The following is a 19686-nucleotide window of genomic DNA, read 5'->3' as shown; positions in this document are numbered from 1 at the left end:
CATGATTAATACACCTATCCAGGATGTATTCTCTAAAAAACACACGCTGGCTACTTTAACAGCCACAAACATAATATTTTTGTGAAGATAAATAATCACATCACAATCGACATCTTTTGTGATGCATTGTAGTAAAATAAATATTATCAGCATTTTTCTAGCTATGTACGACAGTTCCCAAATTATGTACTGACATCAAATAATAGCGGGTGCACTCAACCAACAATACAAAAAAATACAACTGCAAACATAACACTCTACCAAGCTGGATTGTATCTTCAGCCTGAAGGCCGTCACCTTCTCTGTTAGATTACTTGCTAATAAGCTGCGCCGGGGTCTGCAAGAACCCTCAGTTGCATAGTATAATAACTGTTATTCTACTATCCTGAAAACTTGTGATAGCACAGAGTGCCCAACTCTGAACATAACGACTGGGAGGAACTTTCAAGTACAACAGTTGCTCAAACAGCAAATATCCGTTGCCTCAGTTCAACTTCGCTGCAAAACCGAGATGCTTGCTTGTTGCTTGGGAGTTGCCACCTCCTCAAGAGCCTTTCTAGCAGAATAAGAAAAACATGGACCAGATAAACATGTTTTCCAATCTGTATTCACCATATACGATAATGATACGAGCAAGTTATATCCTTGAAAAGTGAAGGAACATAGCCAGTGAACATGAACATAGCAAGCTGCTCACCAGTCTGATAACTGAATGCTACACTATTCCCTCCAGTGCTTAGCCCAGAAGCCCTTCTTTCTTGTTGACTCGCTCTCTGAAACTAATCGAGGTGGTCGAGAGCCAATTGAGAAATGCCTCCTCAAAAATGGTCGACTGATCGAGCCCTTCATGCTACTGCTTGTGCCTAATTTGGGCTCTCTGCTACTTTTCTTCTGGCGCTTAGAGCTCCCATCCAGATCACCATCAACTGTCACATTTGATGGTATCTTGTTCTTAATCTTCGATTCCAGCTTACCAAATAGCTTCACAGTACATTGCTCACCATGGATGCATACGGGACAAGGAGGATCATATTTCTCAGCTTCTGCAGTTAAGCTATCCAGGCAGTCAGCATGGTAAACATGGCCGCACAATAAAACAGCGACAACACCCAGATCCTGAGCATTCCACGCGGACCTTTCCTTAAGTAGCTTTAAACACAGTTTGCACACCTCTTGGTCACGGGATACTGTGGTAGGATTTGAAGCACTTGATATAGTCATTTTACTAGAAACGGAACCTAAGAGCTCACTGTCAACTGACCATCTGTCTCTTTGCGATGATGCCACCATTTCCGAAAATGTTCGCATTGACCAACCATCTGATGATTCACCATGTGATCCGGCTGCAGATAAATCATTGCTGCAGACTGAGAGCATGGAGGAGGAAGGCCTTCCTTCAGGAGAGCTGCTCTCGTTGAGAGACCTGAGAGATGGAATCTTGCTGTCTGACACCTGTCTATATAGTTGATAACCTGGCGATCGACGTGCTTTTCTCATCGACTCTGGGCCCATTGCCAGAGAATGGCCCCTAGAGGATGAAGGATCTGTTCTGGATACAACAGGTGTTGCTGAAGCAACAGGGGATGACGTCTTCGTATCTGAAGCAACGCTTACCATGTCTAGTGATTTCCTGCAAAGCTTTCCCTGCACAAGATATTGAATAAGAGTGTTAGATAAAAATCGTACAATTGCATACAACATAATATAGCAGCTGCTAATTTAAGATATACCTCGGGGGAAGAGTTGCTTGCAGTAGATCTATCAGCTGGGGAAAAAAGAAATGGAAATCAGCACAGAAATGCTCAAGATATCACTGGCGAGGCATGAATAAGTGATAAATGGGGTAAATGCTGGCATAATGCTGAATAGTTTGAAGAGTGCAACAGTAATCGTTCTACCCCCTGCAGTAGTTGAATACTCTAAGAATGCTATTCAACTCAATACACCACCATTTAACATGGTAGTATTTATATCAGGATACTGTTGCTCCCTCCTGAGAGAGGCTGAAAGCTAGTTGGCCAGCTAATGTGGGTTTCTCAATGTCAGAGACTAAGAGCATCTCCAGCCGCGTCCCCCAAAGCGTCCCCCAAACCGCGCCGGATTGAGCGTTTGGGGGACGTGTTTCGTTCGTGCCGCCTTTGGGGGACGTCGCTCCCCAGTCGCGTCCCCCAAACAAAATTTCGGAAATTTTAAACTTAACGAGATTCGACTAAGATTCGTCCAAACTTACATAGATTCGAACGAAATTTGACTAAATTTAAACTAAACCTAATCTAGAACCACTTGCGGCGGCCGGAGGCGTCGTAGTACTGCTCGGAAGTTGTACATGTCGTCGGTGACGACCTCCTGCTTGACGCGCTCGCCGACGGGCTCGTCCTTCACCGCGCCGCTTGGTCCTGCCTCGCCGTCGTCGGTGAGGTCCACCAGCGGCTTGCCGGAGTCGCGGATGGACAAGGTGATCGCCGCATCGAGATCACCCCTCCAGGCGTCCTTGTCGTTCATGGACGCCAAGAACGCCGCCCGCAGACCTGGGCAGTCCTCGGGGTCGTCGCTGCCGGCGATGAGCCGCCGCTGCCGCTCATACTCCGCCGGCGGCGCCGCTCGCGACGCTTCCTCCGGCTCCTCCTTCACCTCCGGCTTCGGGATGAGGAGGGCGCCGCCGCGCCTCCCTTGCTGCCGCCGGCTGCCGCTGCCGCCACGCCTCGTGTTGGCGGGCGTCGCCGGCTCCTCCTCCACCTCCCGTTTGGGGACGGTGTACGGCGCCGACCGGTAAGACGAGGACGGCGTCGATCGCGCCGGTCCTGAGGAAGAAGAGTGCGAGGAGGACGAGTACGTCGTCCTCCTCGGCTGCCATTGAGGAGACGGCGGCGGCGACGACGGCATCTCCAGCCTTGGAGCGCCGTTGCGGATGCCGCAGATGACGTTCTCGAGGGTGCGCCCCGGAACGCCCCAGAACAGGGCGCGGCCGTCCTTGTTCCAGCTATTGGGGCCGCCAACGAGCCCCTCGGTGCTGTGCATCTCGATGTCGTACTTCGCCTTGAAGTACGTCATCTACCAGGCGTCGTTGTTGTTGACCGCCCACGTCGGATCCAACCGCTCCTGGGCGGTGAGTTGAGCCCGACGGGCCTTGACGGCGTCCCACCATTGGTCCGTGCGCGGCTTCGGCGGCGGCGGAACGCCAATGCCGTTCACGGCCATCTTCCAGCCGCCGCTGCTTGGCAGCCGCATGTCCGGCGGGACTGGATACCGGGCGTGGTACAACGCCCACGCCTCCGGCACGGTGAGGCTGCCGCGGCCGAAGCCGTTCGCCGCGGCGATCTTGCGGGAGGATGAGCTCGACATTTTTGGAGCGACGAGGAGAAGATCTGGGAGGGGGGAGGCGGCGGCGACGAGAAGGTTTGTGGGCGGCGACGAGAAGGTTTGTGAGCGGTGAGAACTGCAGGGCGTCTTTAAACAGCGGCGGCAGCGGGTGGTTGCACGCAATAACGCCGGCGCGGACGGCCACGCGGCCATGCACGACGAGACGCGTCCCTGCGTCGCCCGGGAAAACAGGGACGCCATTAACGTCGCTTGACCAAAGGTAGGCGACGGGGTTTTAGGCTTCCGAGCCGCTGACGCGTCGGGCCCGCGTCGGTTCGCCTCGCTTTTCGTTGTGTCCGGCGTGCCCGGAGCGTCCCCTGTGGGACGGGGACGGGCTCGGGGCGCCGGACACCGTATGGGGGCGCGCTGGACAAAAATGGGATTTGGGGGACGCGGCTGGAACGGTTTTTTTGTCCGGCGCGCCCCAAATCCCTTTGGGGGACGCTTTGGGGGACGCGGCTGGAGATGCTCTAATATGCAGCAACTAAACCCCACAATGCTGCAAGGCGCAAGGCAGTCTTGATGGTTGTTTCCTGCTAGATGTTGATGTTCAGCTTCTTCAAGGATCAGAGCAATGCATCTATGAGAGGGTCTTCTAAACTTGCAGCAGCTAAGCTAAGGCCATGGTGGTCTGAGCAGCTGCACCCTGTCGACGTCCATGATCGCACCATCATGGCACTTAACGCTTCCACCTACAAGTACGAATTCCCGTGGTCACTCACTGTGTCCGAACCATCACGTGTCAACCTAGATAACTGGCCCGGTCCACCTTTTTGTATTGATTCATGGGAACCAGGTCATGAGAAAGTTGGTTTAGGATCAAACCCACTTGCTTTCAAGCTGGCTCAGGGTACTCGTGGTTCTACATACAGAGACGGATTCACTACAAGTAAGGGAATTTTAAGTAAACTTCCATTTCTTTTAGAATAGAATCGGCTGTTGCAAATGCATCATTCAAGCGGCGATGATTGCAATGGCATCTACCAAATCATCCCAAGTTCTTTTTGTACCAAAGTCGTACGCCACTGCTGTCCTAAAACTAAAAGATGATCATGTTTACCTTGTTAAGAGTAATTTGATTACTAGGAATATCAATGTTAAATCCGATCATGCTGCTACAGAATAACATGATAAATCAAAGCATATCGCATGTCATAAAGTAATTTGTTTACCTCGTGTATCAGATCGTGCGACTTTAGATGTTTCCATCTTCTTTTCCGGTTTGTGCCATTTGACCTTGTGGAACAGATCCGAAGGGCTACCTCCATTAGAAAAGCCTTCAGTTGGTGCAATGGAACCACTCTTTGTTTCAGGCCGAATACTTCCACTACTATGGTTGGAAAAAAAAGTGGGGATTTCCATTACGTCTTCTATGTGTGTTCTGTTGTCCCATCGGAAGCTCCATGATGGGGAGTGTCTTATATTCCTGTAAGCAGACACTTCAACTGGAATGACACATGGCTGAGGCCTCTGCTTTGCAGCTATACAGCAATTAGCTCCCATATCTATAGAGCAACAGAAATTAAGCTGACGCTGATTTGATCATCCCAACTCAGAATGCTGAGAAGTTATTCATGTGAAAGCAAATCCATGAGCCAAATCGAATAAGCTCGCCCTACCTAGCTGACAAAAGAAAGATACCAGCAATAAGGATCATCTTCAATAAATAAATGAATAAATACAGAAGGTAAAGAAAATACCATCTAGAGTGGACAGGTAGGAGTATAGATCAAAATAAGAAAAAGCCAACCAACAAGGAATGTAAAGAGCTTTGACAGCTAGCTGATCTCAAGAGAAAAAGGTATGACTCGAAAGTAGCAAACTTTGATAAATCAAAATTCATTTCTTGCATATGTGTTGGCCTAGTAACATGGTCCTACAAAAGTTGTGCTTGAAAGAAAGCATGGTCCCCTATGTGTGGCAAATGAAAAAGTCAGGGTATGGAAAACTAAAATAAAGAAACATACTCTAATATGAGGTCCAGCATATTTGGTGGTAGGATCAGATAGGTTCGGCAATTCAAACTAGGGTACACAACTTTATGTAACAAAAATCAAAAGTTGGTTCATTTATGTCAACTTATTTTCCTACTTGATTTTGCATAGCCCAGGCAGTATTAGTTTTAAGGCAAGGACAGGCTGAAGACTGAGACATGTCTGAAAAAAGGCAAAATAAAAAAGGCATCTGCGTGCTTTTGACACATAAGTTCTCCCTCCCGGAAGCTGAACATAAACATCCATAAAGCAAGCATTCGACCTATTCACAATATAAAAAAGGTAAAGAAGAATACAAAAGGATGGTTGCGTATGATTGAAGGCGCAAAGCAGGGGAAGCCAGCTAACAGCAGTGTGGGTGAAACTACGTGGTAATATGAAAGGAAGAAAGAAAGCCGGCGTTAGGTAGACCCGTATCCAGGACATTCCTAAACAACACCACACTCAAAGAGCACCGATTCCTCTCCCCACACAGCACACCAGCACATATCACATTTATTATTCCCGTGTCAAATCAAGACTTGTGTACTAGACCACCACAGGACCGAATGACAAATAAACAACGCCCTACTCAAGGAATCGCATTAAAGCAACATACAAAGCAAAATGTTATTATGCTCGCGCGTGTGTGTGTGACTCGAAAGCCGGATTGCAATAGTAGGCGCGGCTATGCACAGTTCATCACATCGGGGTTCCGGTTCGAATCTACTGCTGTGAATGTTCCAGCTATCAGCTTTCGAGCAGCAACTAGACGAACAGTGTAAGACCTAGCAGGCAAAATCTGAAACAGGGGAACATCGGCCCTACTCCAATTGTGGGCAAACTAGCCTAGCGCAGACGGGAACGGGAAACCCGCGCAATTAATCGGAAACTGGCCGCACGGCAACCAGCACTTGACCAAACGGCCCGAATTCTCCCACCTAATTCACCCTCAATTCGCGAGAATTACCTCGAATTACGGGAGCAAGCAGGCCCGATCAGGGCGGGAGCGGCGGCGTCCAGACACGTCCACCCCGGCGGCCCGGCACTGGTTCGGGATCTGAGAGGCGATGAGGATCGACCGCGTCGGCAGAGAGGCGAGGCGAGGCGAGGTGGGAGGGATAGGTTCCGGTAGGGCAGAGGGTCGGGGTCGGGGAGGGAGAAGCAGAGAGGTGGGGAGCGGAGTGTGGTGTGGGTATAAAAACTGGTAGGAAAAGAAAGGACACGAGAGGCGCAGTGGTGACGCATCCCACTGCGAGTGCCGGACCACGTGGCCCGCCGCGTGTCACCGGATGTGCGGGACCCTTTTGGAGGCCTTTCGGTGTGCTACAGGTGTTTTGCTTGTGTGGGATGGATAAAAAAATAAAAATAAAGGCCAACACAATTGCTTGTGTGGAAATGTGGACTAATCCTCTAGACGTCATATTCTCTAGGTGGTGAAGCCCAACAAGATAAGAGAGCCCTAGCTCTGATACCAATTCAATGTACTAGAACGTCGCCTAGAGGGGGGGTGTGTGAATAGGCGGTGTATAAAAACTTCTACTTGAGAGCTAAACTAGGCGGAATAAAAACTACTAAATGTTTACTAGTTTAGCTCAAAGCCTATCAACTAGGGTTTGCCTAAGAGCACCAACAACTTATGCTAGCATGATGAGCAACAAGGTGATAACAAGCTAGGTATAGCACATCAAGCATGATAGATATCACAATGTAAAGCGCATAGGTAAGGGAGCTTGGGCTGAGAAGTAACCGGTGCACGAGGAGATGACGATGTATCCCGAAGTTCACACCCAAGGGTGCTACATCTCCGTTGGAGCGGTGTGGAGGCACGAGGCACTCCAATGAGCCACTAGGGCCACCGTATTCTCCTCGAGCCTTTCCTCCAAGGGGGAAAGTCTCGATCCACTAAGGGACCCTTGAGGGTGGTCACCGAACCCGTACAAGCTTGGGCAAACTCCCAAGTATCAAGCTTGAGGCAACTCCACATCACGGAGGCTCTCAACTACAAGGCCACAAGAGGCTACAACACGCCACACCGGCAACAAAGCCACCAAGACACCAACGCGCCACAACCGGCTCCAAAACCACAAAGGCTAACACACTCCACAAAGGCAACAACGCCACAAAGCCTACCACGCCACAAAGACGACAAGGCCACAAAGGCTAGAACACCACAAAGTCAACAAGCACGCCCTCTACGAGACCGAAACCCCGGAGAGAACCCAAACCGATGCACCTAATGCAATGGCTAAGAACACCACTAAGATGCCCAAGTTCTTCTCTCCCAAATTCCAACAAAGCTACAAAAGCTATTGGGGGAATAAGGGAGGAAGAACAAAATAGAGAAGGAACACCAAATTACTCCAAGATCTAGATCTAGCAAGATCCCCTCACTTGGAGAGAGATTCAATTGGTGAAGCTCTAGATCTAGATCTCCTCTCTCCTTTCCCACAAAAATATGCAAGAAATAGTGGGGGGGATCAAGAGGAGGAAGAAACAACTCAAGGTCAACAATGGAGGAGAGAGAATGGAGGGGATGAAGTGCTTGGGTCGGAGGTGGAAGAGAGGTATAAATAGAGGGCCCAAAATATCACTGTTGGAGGCATAAAAATGGTCAGATTCGTGCCCGAGCGGTACTACCGCTTGTCAAAGCGGTACTACCGTTCGCGCGCGAACTGTGCGGAAAACAGGCGAAAAAATGGCCCAAAGCGGTACTACCGCTTGTGAAAGCGGTACTACCGCTTGTGAAAGCGGTACTACCGCTTGAGCGGTACTACCGGGTCGGTACCGGTCCAATATCGGACCGGATCCAGTGTCTCACAGAGACCAAACCGGTACCTGACCGGTACTACCGCTCTTCCCTTTTTTTTCTCTAAACTGCGATATGGAAACGACAATATCTCGAGCTAGGAAACTCCGATTGAGGTGAAACCAATTTTGCCGGAAAGAGGGCGACAAGAGCTACCACTACACAAGGTGAAAACATGGAAAATAGAGAGTGATGATTTTCTCATGGTCATAGAGGTGTAACCTCTCAATATGGTATATCGGGAAAATCATCACCCTCACACATGCAACATGCGATGCATCCGGAATCCGTTTCCGATGAGCTAGAGCTTGTCATGAGAATGAACACAAGCTCTAACCCATATCATGGATAAGAACCAAGAACAACCAAGAAACACGATGCAATGCATGCAAGGTTTGAGCTCTCTCCGATGATGCGACCTACTATCCTATCGAGCACAAACCTTAACCTTGCGCGTTCATCTCGAGTCGGCAAACTCCGTCTTCATCCTCTTCAACCTTGTACATGCCACCGTCTTCCTCCAACATACACGCCACTGTCTTCTTCGATCTTGTACGCACGCCACCGTCTTCATCCATCTTCATCTTCAACACGGTCTTCGTCTCTCTTCGACACCGTCTTCGTCATTGTACTCCATCTTCTCCATCTTGCAACCTTGAGACCAACACATGGCTATGGACCTAAGATAGATTCTCAATGCAACTGTTAGTCCATAGGGATTATCATCAATTACCAAAACCACACATGGGGGCTCCATGTTCTTTCACTTGAGCTCCCTCACATTTTTTTTGGCGTGCGCCACCGCAGCCCGAAGTCACCCTCTTCTTGGTTTGGAGTGCACTGCTCCACCGACGCCACCATCACACCTCCGGCGAGAAATTTCAGACACTTACACCCCATCGAGCTTCAACAACAAGCCTCATCGTCAGTGCCCCCCCCGGAACACACGTGTCGATCCCTACCTTCTCCATGCTTGACTGTCGTAGTCGCTGACCTACGACGCCCTTGCTCCATCGATGTGGCCTTCCTGCCTGGCCCCCTCCAATCCCATCCCTGCATCCTCTGACCAACGAAGCAAGGTCGGCAATAGCATGTCAGTGCCCCCTCCCCATAACAGATGTCTTGGTGTACGACATGGTGGTGAGCACCACCTGATTAGTTTCTGTAAGAAGAGAAGCGAGGATATGCTCTCACAAGCGGCTGCTCCCACCAAAATTTAAAAAAAAAACCATAACTAGAACTAGAACTAGAACTGTTCTAAGCGCATCTCTCCTGGCAATTTTCATTGTGCCACATCGTCCTGACATCGTGGTTAGAAGAGCATCAGACGAATCAGTGTTTTATTTACATGTTAGTGTTGAAGTTGTGGTTTTTTGCAACCCTAGCCGTAATTGTGGTGATATCTTGTAATTTTCTCTTTGAGATGCAGCATCAAACTTCACTGGTTTGTAGCAATCCGAAGAGTCCAAGCGTGATGGCGGCAAAAGTTAATTTTAAAAACAATCACATTTAGGACTAGGCTTCAAAAAATCATCACTTTTCTAAAAAAAATCGCAAAAATCATAAGTCGGCCATCTAATTTTCGCAAAACATTGATTTTCAAATTAACTCATTTAACGGTGTTTCAGACAAGATGACCCTACTTTTAGGTCCACAGTGATGCATAAGGATTCACAATGGTTGGTCTGTTTCCTTTGTTAGTCATTGGTGATCCACTAGGATTCACGATGACTGCACGGCACCCCTAGGTGTGTTGGCTTTCTCAATCCATGGTGATCGATGCCCTACGATTTACGCTGCATGATCATTAAACAACGTGAATCGCCTACCGTTGAGATATAACTTGGATAGCTCCAAGTCATTCAGGATCTCCTGAACTAGCCCATCATCTCCCTATGGAGATTAGCGTTATTCTTGTCCTCGAGGTTTGCAATCAAGTTTAAATCACCAGCAACTAACCACTAGGCCTACATGTAGTTCACATACGTCCCCGGAGTTCTTGGTGAAATAAAATCTTCTCCTCCATCCCCTAAGGTCCATAAACACTTGCTAGGCTTAGCTCCTACCTTCACCTGCACTATGATTGAGTTGTCCATGATGCGAGGGTTAGAGACAGTCACATCACTAGATACTCATGCCACTAGAATACCCTCACGAGTCCCTTCCGCCCGGTTGATCTAAGACCATGTACTACGTGGTGCCGATTCAAAGAAAAATATGTCAGAAATATGAGTCGCTCTACATTTACTGCTATGTGAGAAGCATTTCTTGTCAGAGGTCATGCATCTTGCATGCAACATGCAAACCTATTTTATTCCACTGTATTCTTCCGTCAATGCTACCTCTCTCCTTTTCTTTTTCCCTGGCAAGTGGCTCTAGTGCACTTGCTCTTGACGCAAGATTCGTTTGAACCGCATCAAATTGTTGGTTCACTTCTTCTATCTGACACAATGAATCGGTTCTCTGCTATGTATCGAACCGGCTTCTAGACACCTTTGAATCGCTTTGGGCATACATAGTGCATGGTCTAAGGTGTCGTGGCCAGAATGCAAATTTCTAGCCTTGCGCGTCCAGCTTGAGCCGAGACACCAAAGACCCTCCGAAAATTTTATACGAGTTGGACTTTGTGGTGGCAGTAGTAGATCGTTAGGAAATAAATGCACCACCTGATTTTGAACAGTGTTAAAAAGAGGCATCCTTCCTCATGCTAGCCTTTAGAAAACATTGTCATTAGACTTTCCATCACTCTCTCTGTTCCGTAATTTTTTGTCCTGATTTTAGATGCCAAACACGGACCAGTTGTTACCTCTCGACTCGTTGGGCATTGTGTAGGAGCGGGTACGGCGTCTTGTGGCTCGTAGTTCCCCGTCCTTGTCGTAGCGAAGCTCGAATGTGGTGATGTAAAACAGGTAGACGTTGTCGCCGATGTCCACGTCCACGTCCTTCCGAAACCGTTCCTCGACCAGACAAAACCTGCCGCGCCCCAGGTAGGTGATTGCGACTTTCTTTCTCCTCCTCCAGTCCTCGCAAAGCAAGTTCTCCCTGGCGAGCTTCCGTGCCGGAGGCGGCCCTTGGTGGTCGCCGCCGGAGGGCACGACGTCACAGGACCATACGGCGACTTCTCCAGACGTCCTGTTGATCCCCACCCAAGCATCCAGCTGCGCGTCGTAGTGCGCGCGTCCCCGGAAAGGCAGCATCCAGTAGCGGCGGTGCTTCCACTCCTGGGTGTGTGTGTCAAACGGGTAGGTGCCTTTGCCGTACACGGAGAAGAAGATGGTGCGGCCGTCCGGGTGCGCGGCATGGCACGCGACCTCCCAGGTGCTGAACGGCGGTTTGCGGACAGAGCTCCATGCCCAGCGGCCCCCCTCCTCCTCCTGGGCGAGCACCTCGAACTGAACCTCGCCGCCGTGGAACTTGCTGATACCCATCATGTACAGCCTGTCCTCTGCACCATTAGGTATAAACATGCAGGCGCGCCGTGCCTCAGCGGGGGCGCGAGGCCGCCCGACGGCGAGGCCTCCCGTCGTGGTGTCGTAGAGGAGGACTGGGGCGTCCTCCTCCTCCTCGTTGTAGCGCATTGCGGCGATCCTGCCTCCCACGGAAGAGAACCACGGGTAACTGTGCCTGGCGTGGCAGCTCTCCAGCCGGAAGACCGCCGGGCCGGGGAATGGGGTTGCCAGCGAGTCGAGGTCGGCGCCGGGCTCGACGGCCTCGAAGTCGGCCACGTCCAGCTTGTATATGCTGTACCCCTTGGTCCAGTCGTCCACAACTAGGTGGATTTGATGCCGCCGGCGACTCGAGCTTGGGCCGCCCTCGTCGTCCGACCTGCACAGCTTCGGCATATTGTGCCCTTGTTCCGAAGCGGCGATCTTGTATGGCGATGGCGGTGCCGATGCGTACGAGAGACTATGGGGGCTGTGCTGACATTATATGGACGCAGGCAATCGCACACGGGCGATCTCCGTGACTGATTCGAGTTGGAAAATCTCTGTTGTTAGAGGCAGGATTTCGCTGCTCCTTCTATCTCGGGCCGTCCAGCTAATTGTATCTATCTGTATCCTATAAGGACACGGCGCCCTCCACAAACCGAGTCAAATTACTCCGTGCCAAATAACGATCCCACAATCTTAAGACACGGATCAGTTCTTCGAAGCAGTCTTTTGAAGGTGCTTATAGGAGCAGGGTATGGGTGTGTTCATAGGGTGATTGTGTACGCATATGTGTAAGCGTCTTTGATTGTTCTATGTTTCGCAAAAAAAAAAATCTCACACAGAAGAAAATTAGTTTTTTTTTTCTTCTTGTCCACCTCATGCACCCGTCTAAGTTCTAAAGAAATCACCACACAAGGAAAAAAAATAGGTATTTGATGTGCAATTAATGGAATATAATTATAACTATTCCTCCTAATCCTACCGTTAGCTTTAATTAGCCTATCAATAGAATCGTTACTTGCTCTATTAAGAGTGCCAACACTAGTTCCCTCCATCAGAATTTAATCAGTTAAGAAATTTTATTCAAATTTACGATCATTTACAATTTTTTCAATGAAATTTGACTAAACCTAACCTAACCCTAGATCTATGGGCGGCACGAGCTGTCGAAGGGGTTGATGTCCAGGACGCCGCTATCCGCCTCGTCGGCAGCAACTTCTACGTGGTGGTCGTCGTCATTATCCCAGAATGATGAGGAGAAGCCGCACGACTGGTCGTCCACATTGATGACGGTGCCGCTATCCGCATCGTCGGCCACATCTTCTACGTGGTGGCCGTTGTCATCACCGTCCCAGAATGACGAGGAGAAGCCGCTCGACTCGTTGTCCACATGGATGAAGGCGCCACTCTCGTTTGCAGACCACTACTTGGCGAACTCGAGGTTCGCCGGTGCTACCTCGTCCACCGACTCACATAGCGCCTTGGATAGCCTCGGTGATTTGTCCAAGTCGTCCGGAGCGCGCACCTACACTTGGTAGCTTGGGGATGCGCAGGTGTGGTGTGGAATGGCGTCGGAAGTGTTTTTTTGCGACGGGCTATCCAAAGACCAGTGGTTTGTTTTGTGTCATTCCCGAATAGCGGTGGTTTTTTGTAGTGACCGTCCCAAATGTGGTTGTTTTATGCAATTATCTATTTTTCTTATGATTTAGCCAAAGATAGTTATGTTCGTATTTCCAGAAAAAACTAATATACCTTATAAAAAGAAACAAAGGGGGTATATTTTCATTCAACCGTGCAAGTATCCATATTACTACATGTGATGGGGAATGGCATAATTCACTCGGCCAAGTAATACTCGACATGCCAAAGATGGCGGAATTTCAATCGTGAAAATAATATTTGAGGTGCCGATATTAATTGAGGTTGACTATTGAAGTAATATATGTAAGTTTTTTTCTTCGGAACAACAGAGAGTGGAAGAACTGTGATTAAATTGCAGCTCTGTAGGCTGTTGAACCACTTGTTTAGATTGGAATTAATCTCACAGACACAATCTGATTTTGGCACATGACTCCCATACGTGTGCTGGGGACTAGTATATTTTAGACCCGGAAAACTGATATGTTTGAGCATGGTTGGTGACATTGCCAGGAGTCTCACGGATGCTTTCTTTTTTAGGGAAATCACGGATGTTTTTTCTAAAGTGGTGAAATAATTAACACCTGAAAAGAAGTCTATAAATAGATCACAGCCCTTCAACATGAATTTGTATTGTGAGGGAAAAAAAAACAAAACAACACAGGAGGGTAGACCGCGTAGCCCATAAAATTCCTACTCTTTTCGCATGTTCTTTGAAGCAAATTCACATGTCGGGATCAGTACAAAAAAAAACCCGATAAATTGTGTCTATGTCTAAGTTGACTGAGATTTTCTTAAGTCTCAGTCACCTCAGAAAAGTGCAACTGCAGTTCAAAGAAAAGTGCAACTCGATTCAGTTGCATATTTGCAATTGCACCTTTTTAACAGAAAAGTGCAACTCAAGCACTTTTTTGTAAGTGATTTAGACTTAAGAAAATCTCAGTTGACTGAGACATAGCAAAACCGATTATATTATGACTTACTCTTTTCTTTCTGTAAACATAGGAAACAAATCAAGAATATACACCATGGGTTGGGAAATAACACTATTTTCTGAACAGAAGCTGAAAGAGACAGACACACGATTTTTCTTTTATTGGAAACGATCAGATCTGCGACTGCGTCACTATGCGAAGAAGCATTCTTCAGTTGGTTGAGGCAGCGGCCGCCGCAGCCTGCATCGCTCTGGCATAAGCATACTCGATCAGCCTCTTCCCGTCCGGCATGACCGCTTCAACCTGCTCCAGTTGGCCGAAGCGCTCCGCCCACGCGGCCAGGAGCGGGGTCCTGGAGGGGTCGAAGGTCTTCACGCCCTGCATCGCATCAATGGCGCGCACCCACCCGAGGAGCCCGCCGAGGATGACGTCCACATAACCGGCGCTCTCGCCGCCGAAGAAAGGCTTCCCCTTGGAGCATTCGCTCAGGCCACCCTCAAGGGTCACTATGGCAGCAGCCGCCTTCTCCTTCCCCTCCGTCTTCTCCTCCTCCGTCTTGCCGCTCGAAGCCTGGCTCGACGCTTTCAGGAGCTGCACCAAATACAAACCACACCGCCGTCCAAAAGCTCAAATTAAGCACACCGGCACAACTGATCAAACGATGTACGCGAGCTAAACAATATTAATACCGTGTCCTCAATGAAGGCAGCCCAGAAGCGAGCGACGGCCCGTTCGTAGGGGTCGGCGGGGAGCAGGGCGGGGCCGGTGCCGGCGAAGGCCTCGTCGATGTACTGCACGATGACCGACGACTCGCAGACGGGCTTGCCGTTGTGGATCAGCACCGGCACCTTCTTGTGGACAGGGTTCGACTTGAGGAGCAGCTCGCTCTTGTTCTTCAGGTCCTCCTCCACGAACTCGTAGTTGATGCCCTTTAGGCGGAGCGCGATCTGCACTCGCACAACGTACGGGCTCGCCCATGAGCCGATCAGCCTCACCTCCTCTCCTCCTTCGGCCATTTGCTGCTATCTCGAGGTCTCAGCTTACCACGTAGCTTGTGTGTGTGTCCTACTTTTGCTCGGTTCTTGCCTTCTTGGTGTTGGCTGTCCATCAGCGGGCAGCGGTATATATAAAGAAGTGTTCTTGGTGCTGGCTTTCAAATATGTAATTAACCATTGGAATAAACAAATTAAATATCGACTATCCTCAAGAACACGTGATGGATCAGTAGCGAAAACCATAGAAGTAGACGCAAAGTCACGGATGACTATTCCCGCAAAAAAGCCGCCACAGACGACTACACTCATGCATAGTATTCGTGCTCTCCAAGACTAATACTAAAACAATAGCTAAGTGCTCGCGCGTTGCAGCGGATCTCAGGTTTTCCTCTCCTCCCCTCTTGTTTCTCTACGACCTTTAAATATATGGTTAATAAATTGAATGGATGAACTAAAAATATGTTTGTTTCGTTGTTGTTCCTCGACTTCCACTCGATGTTGATGCCTTGGGCTGCAGAGGTAAAAGTCTGTGCTTTTCACGGAGTGCCATTGCTTGTGGATTCGTTGCTGATGGAACATGAGCATGCTTGCCCCTCTCGCGACCCGCGCCGCCCCCACGGCGGCCGGGCCACACAACCTCTCCGCCCGCCTCCAGCCCTCCCCCACTCTCTCCTGCCGCCGCCGTCGGCCTGAGATACAGGGCCTTGCCCGTGCGGTGCCGACGGTGGCGGGGCTGACCTTACCTGCTGCATGGACAAGGGCGTGAGGGCCTCAGGCCGGCTACAGCGGCGGGCTGGCGCGGAGAGACGCAAAGCGCTGCCATTGGCGGTGGCATGGCGCAACTGGGGATTGCGGCGGTCCCTGCTCGGCCTAGATCTGGGCCAGTTTGGGCCCCATATGGGTTGGGCGGGCCGTAGCCCCCTTGGTTGGTGGCGGTGCTCCCAGGACGTGTTGCTGGTGGGGCGGTGGTGGCAGGGTGGAGGCGGCTATACGGCTAGCTTGATGCAGCTTGGCAGCGGGGACCTAGCGGGCTAGTTTGGGCCTGGTTTGTCCTTGCAGCCATGTTCGGTCGGCTCCCGCGAAGGTGGTGGAGGTAGTTACCTCCCGCTAGGCTATTGTGCTGCTTCCCCCGGCCCTGCTGCCTTTTGGCACCCTTCTTAGGCCCTGCGTCGAGGACCACAGAGAGACGGTGAAGATGGCTTGAAGACCATGGTGGCGTGTGCTTGTGGGCAGGAGGCTAGGTGGAGCACTTCGGATTGGCCGGGATGGTGGTGTTGAGGGTTGGGAGAAATCCATGTTGGCTCGACCGACACTGACGCGGCGACGCCTGAGGGCGCCGCCTTACCTTCCTGCCACCACCGCCCCAATCCCCAATCCCCAATCCCCAATCCCCTCCGTATACCGCGAGAAACTCTAGGATTGGTCCGGACAGCAGCGTCGTCGTCGTCGTTCTCCTTGTTGAAGGTGTTGTTTGGTATGCGACAATTCGAAGTGCTAGGAGCGTGGTAGGACTTCTCCGGAGGACGCATCGGTGGCGGGTCGTCCTCGCTCTTGTCGAACTGCCGGTGTTGGCATTTTTTTCTTTTTCTTTTTCTCTGTGGATTTTTTTGGACTTGATTGTGCTGTCACCCCAGCATGCTTGTTGTATCGTGGTTGCTATATTAATATAGCAGGGCGAAAGCCTATTTCAAAGAGGAATATGAGTAGCCTGATCTTCACAGGACGAAAGTTACCGAAACTGATCTACTTTCGATCCAAAAAGAAAATCAATTTTCAATTTGTGCATACTTTATTTATTAGTTAGCGACAGAACAAATAGGTCAATTTTATCCATTATCATCATATTCACCATACAAAAGATACATCATCTACGTTCACCTCTTAGTCAATTCTAGCTCTTGCTTTGATCCTTTTGTTCCTTCCAAGTATCTACCCGTATAGGGCTACTTTGTCTTTTCTTCAGTTAGCTAATTACCACCTACTCCTAGTTGACACGCATTAGCACTATGCTGAATTGCTGATGCTTTAAAATTGCAATCTTCAGCTTACCAGTAGCATTAGGAATCAATGTTGTAAATATAAACAAGGAAAATTATTGTATTGCACAGTTTACATTAGCTTGTTTCCCATCTATTTTATCATCATAAAAGCACCAATTTGCTCTTGTACAAAACAGATAGATGGAGATAGGTAACTCCATAGTACCACCTTAGAGATTTATCGCAGGTTTAGTATAACTTTCTAGAAAGGAGACACCCACCCAAATTCAGCACGCAAGTTTTCAGAATAGGCCGGTGTTCCTGCACCAGGATCACAGAAGCGTCGACGAGCCGCAGAAGCAGAGCTAATCCAAGCTCGTCGTCGCTTCAGGCAGCCTCTGGCTATTAGGCGCAGCGGTGAGCATGTAGCAGCCGCGGTACAGCACCTCCCGCTTCGCGAGCAGCGCTGGCGCCACATACTTTGACTTCTCTGCACGCATAAACAGGGGACACACAAAAATCGGGATCGCTCATCGAAGTTGCAGACGGAGCCACGGAGGGACAGAGCCGAGCAGGTCAACGACGCCACTTCGCGGTGGCAAAGCGTGTAATATTAGCATTTTTTTTTACGTACGACGATCAACTCTGTTTCTTTCCCTGTGTTTGGTTTTTTCTTCCGCTAGTACCGTTCAGCGCGTTGGTTTTACGGTTTCCTGAGGTGTGTTTGCTGCCGGTTTCTTTTGATGAACAAAGCTTCGAACGAGGACAAACGGTTTTTTTTACGTACCAAACTGGTTTTTTAACGTAGACCACCACCTCTAGCAAACTAATAGTAAAGATTATAAATACTACTACATTAACATCTGACTTCATCAAAATACGGTTCTTTTCCAAGTGTATCAGCATGCAATACCTAACTAGCGATTAAACTTCAGCCTTAACGCGGAAGTAACACAATTTATATTATCTTTCGGTTCTTCTGCACTAAGAAATGAAGAGTTTGACATTCTTCTATAGACTAGAATCTTTCGCCATCATAGACGTGGTGTGTATTAATTGCAGCAAAAGTTAAATAAGTACTCCCGAGTATTTTGACCCCTAGTCCCACAATCCCTCTCGTCTCTCCCCACGCCTCTCCTTCCATGGCTGGTACTTCCCTAACCCCATGGCGCACAATGACGAGGCTGGCTCGAGCAAGGTGCAACCGCACTGGAAGAAGAGCCTCACCATCGAAGAGGCGGCTATGTTCACCGAGCATGACTCCCTGGCGGCGCTCTCCACTGTGGGGCTGTGTTGCATCCCGCGTGAAGCCAGAGGCGCGTTCTCCATCTTGGGGTCGTGTGCCTTCCGCATAAGGCTGGAGCCGCGCTCTCCACCCTGGGGTTGAGTTGACTTCAGCGTGAAGTCGTAGCCATAGGAGGTGGCGCCATCAGTTATAGCGGGGTACAACATTCTCTCTCTCATCCACGCAACCCCGATGACCCGACGGAAATGCATGGATTCTAAGCCACCTTGGGCAAGTCGGAAGGAACGTCGCAAACGATGACACGCTACCATATCGGCATCCCGCTGACCTACATGACACGACGAGCCTCACGTTGTTCCAATGATGGTTAGCGGTGGAGGAGGCCAACATCATCAACGTGCCCTCCGACAACGACAAGTAGATTAGGCTTAGCTCAAATTTTGGTCAAATTCTCCTGTAAAAGTTCTTAAAATTTGAATGAATTATTTGGTTTGTTTAAACTTCAAAGTTCAAAAATTTTAAAATGTGGGATCACCGCTGGGGGCATCGCCCATCGGCCTAGAGAAGCGTTTGGACGTCCACTATACGGGATACACATTGTCGGAGCCAAGGCGGAGATGCTCTCATGAGTCATATGGATGCTTGATCATGTGGCAAAAATAAAGAAATATATCGTTTCAGTACTGAGAGCAGCGATTTTACCTTGCACTGGTGGCCTTATGCATATCCCACCTTCTATCTCTTCTACTTTTTGCACAGAATCTATCAGCTCCATTCTCTCTCCTTTCACCCTTCATAGGAACTAGTTCTAGACTTGAAAGTTCTATATAGCTTTTAAATCAGATGATCAATTCAAACACCGTTTGAATATTTGGGATCATAATGAAGTGAGCTTCAAAACAGGACCAATATCGAATATATTTTTACATTATTTGAAAGTCAACTTTCCAAAGCTGATGAAACTTTTCAAAACTATATTTGGTTTATCCACCGCCGATGTACCCACTACCAACGCCGGCACCCAACCGGCTGTGGGACTTGCCGGTGATCGTCAACCTCATTCAGGATGATGACGAACAATAGAGCACGCTTGCCGACAATTTTTGTGCCATGTGTAAAATGGACAAAAAATGTCTCGAGAAATAGACTATTTGAGCACAAAAAATTTGTCCTTTTTACACACGGCGCAAAACATGTCTGTTTTTTTTCTGGAACAACTTTGTGTGCATGTAACATGTCAAGATATACATGAGGCATTTTTATAAATAAGTTTAAAATACATTTTAAATAAAAGATGCATTTGCACTCGGAAGCAAAAAT

The 19686-nt window shown here is 49.1% G+C and overlaps 2 protein-coding genes across 6 annotated transcripts; both read right to left on the bottom strand.

Moving 5' to 3' along the window:
* Nucleotides 1-67: 67 nt before the first annotated feature.
* LOC124661250 lies at nt 68-6462 on the bottom strand. 5 transcript variants are annotated; one of them, XM_047199115.1, is made up of 5 exons: nt 6304-6462; nt 4533-4983; nt 1731-1765; nt 698-1644; nt 68-552 (listed from the first exon to the last, which is right to left on the bottom strand). In XM_047199115.1, exons 2-4 carry the CDS (start codon nt 4861-4863, stop codon nt 721-723), a joined length of 1290 nt encoding a protein of 429 aa, XP_047055071.1. In that variant the 5' UTR covers nt 4864-4983; nt 6304-6462; the 3' UTR covers nt 68-552; nt 698-720. The 5 variants fall into 5 exon arrangements, with proteins under 5 accessions (XP_047055071.1, XP_047055069.1, XP_047055070.1 ...); XM_047199113.1 differs by having other exon boundaries at nt 68-602; nt 6304-6461; XM_047199114.1 differs by having other exon boundaries at nt 68-556; nt 6304-6461.
* A 7894-nt stretch (nt 6463-14356) lies between these two features.
* LOC124665505 (probable glutathione S-transferase GSTU6) lies at nt 14357-15162 on the bottom strand. Its single transcript, XM_047202911.1, has 2 exons — nt 14836-15162; nt 14357-14737 (listed from the first exon to the last, which is right to left on the bottom strand). The coding sequence occupies exons 1-2, from the start codon at nt 15160-15162 to the stop codon at nt 14357-14359; spliced, it is 708 nt and encodes a 235-aa protein (XP_047058867.1).
* Between the last annotated feature and the right edge of the window lie 4524 nt (nt 15163-19686).

Source organism: Lolium rigidum, chromosome 6 (genome assembly GCF_022539505.1).
Source record: "Lolium rigidum isolate FL_2022 chromosome 6, APGP_CSIRO_Lrig_0.1, whole genome shotgun sequence".
NCBI classification, from domain to species: domain Eukaryota; kingdom Viridiplantae; phylum Streptophyta; class Magnoliopsida; order Poales; family Poaceae; genus Lolium; species Lolium rigidum.
This window is presented reverse-complemented; position numbering and strand designations above follow the sequence as displayed.

Bases quoted from the DNA above. Each gene is read 5' to 3' on its own strand.
- LOC124661250 (XM_047199115.1), bottom strand. From the start codon at position 4,863: ATGGGAGCTAATTGCTGTATAGCTGCAAAGCAGAGGCCTCAGCCATGT. The intron at 1,766-4,532 runs GTAAACAAATTA...TTTTTTCCCCAG, and splicing joins CGCACGATCTGATACACGAG to CTGATAGATCTACTGCAAGC. The intron at 1,645-1,730 runs GTATATCTTAAA...TATCTTGTGCAG, and splicing joins CAAGCAACTCTTCCCCCGAG to GGAAAGCTTTGCAGGAAATC.
- LOC124665505 (XM_047202911.1), bottom strand. From the start codon at position 15,162: ATGGCCGAAGGAGGAGAGGAGGTGAGGCTGATCGGCTCATGGGCGAGC. The intron at 14,738-14,835 runs GTATTAATATTG...TATTTGGTGCAG, and splicing joins CTGCCTTCATTGAGGACACG to CTCCTGAAAGCGTCGAGCCA.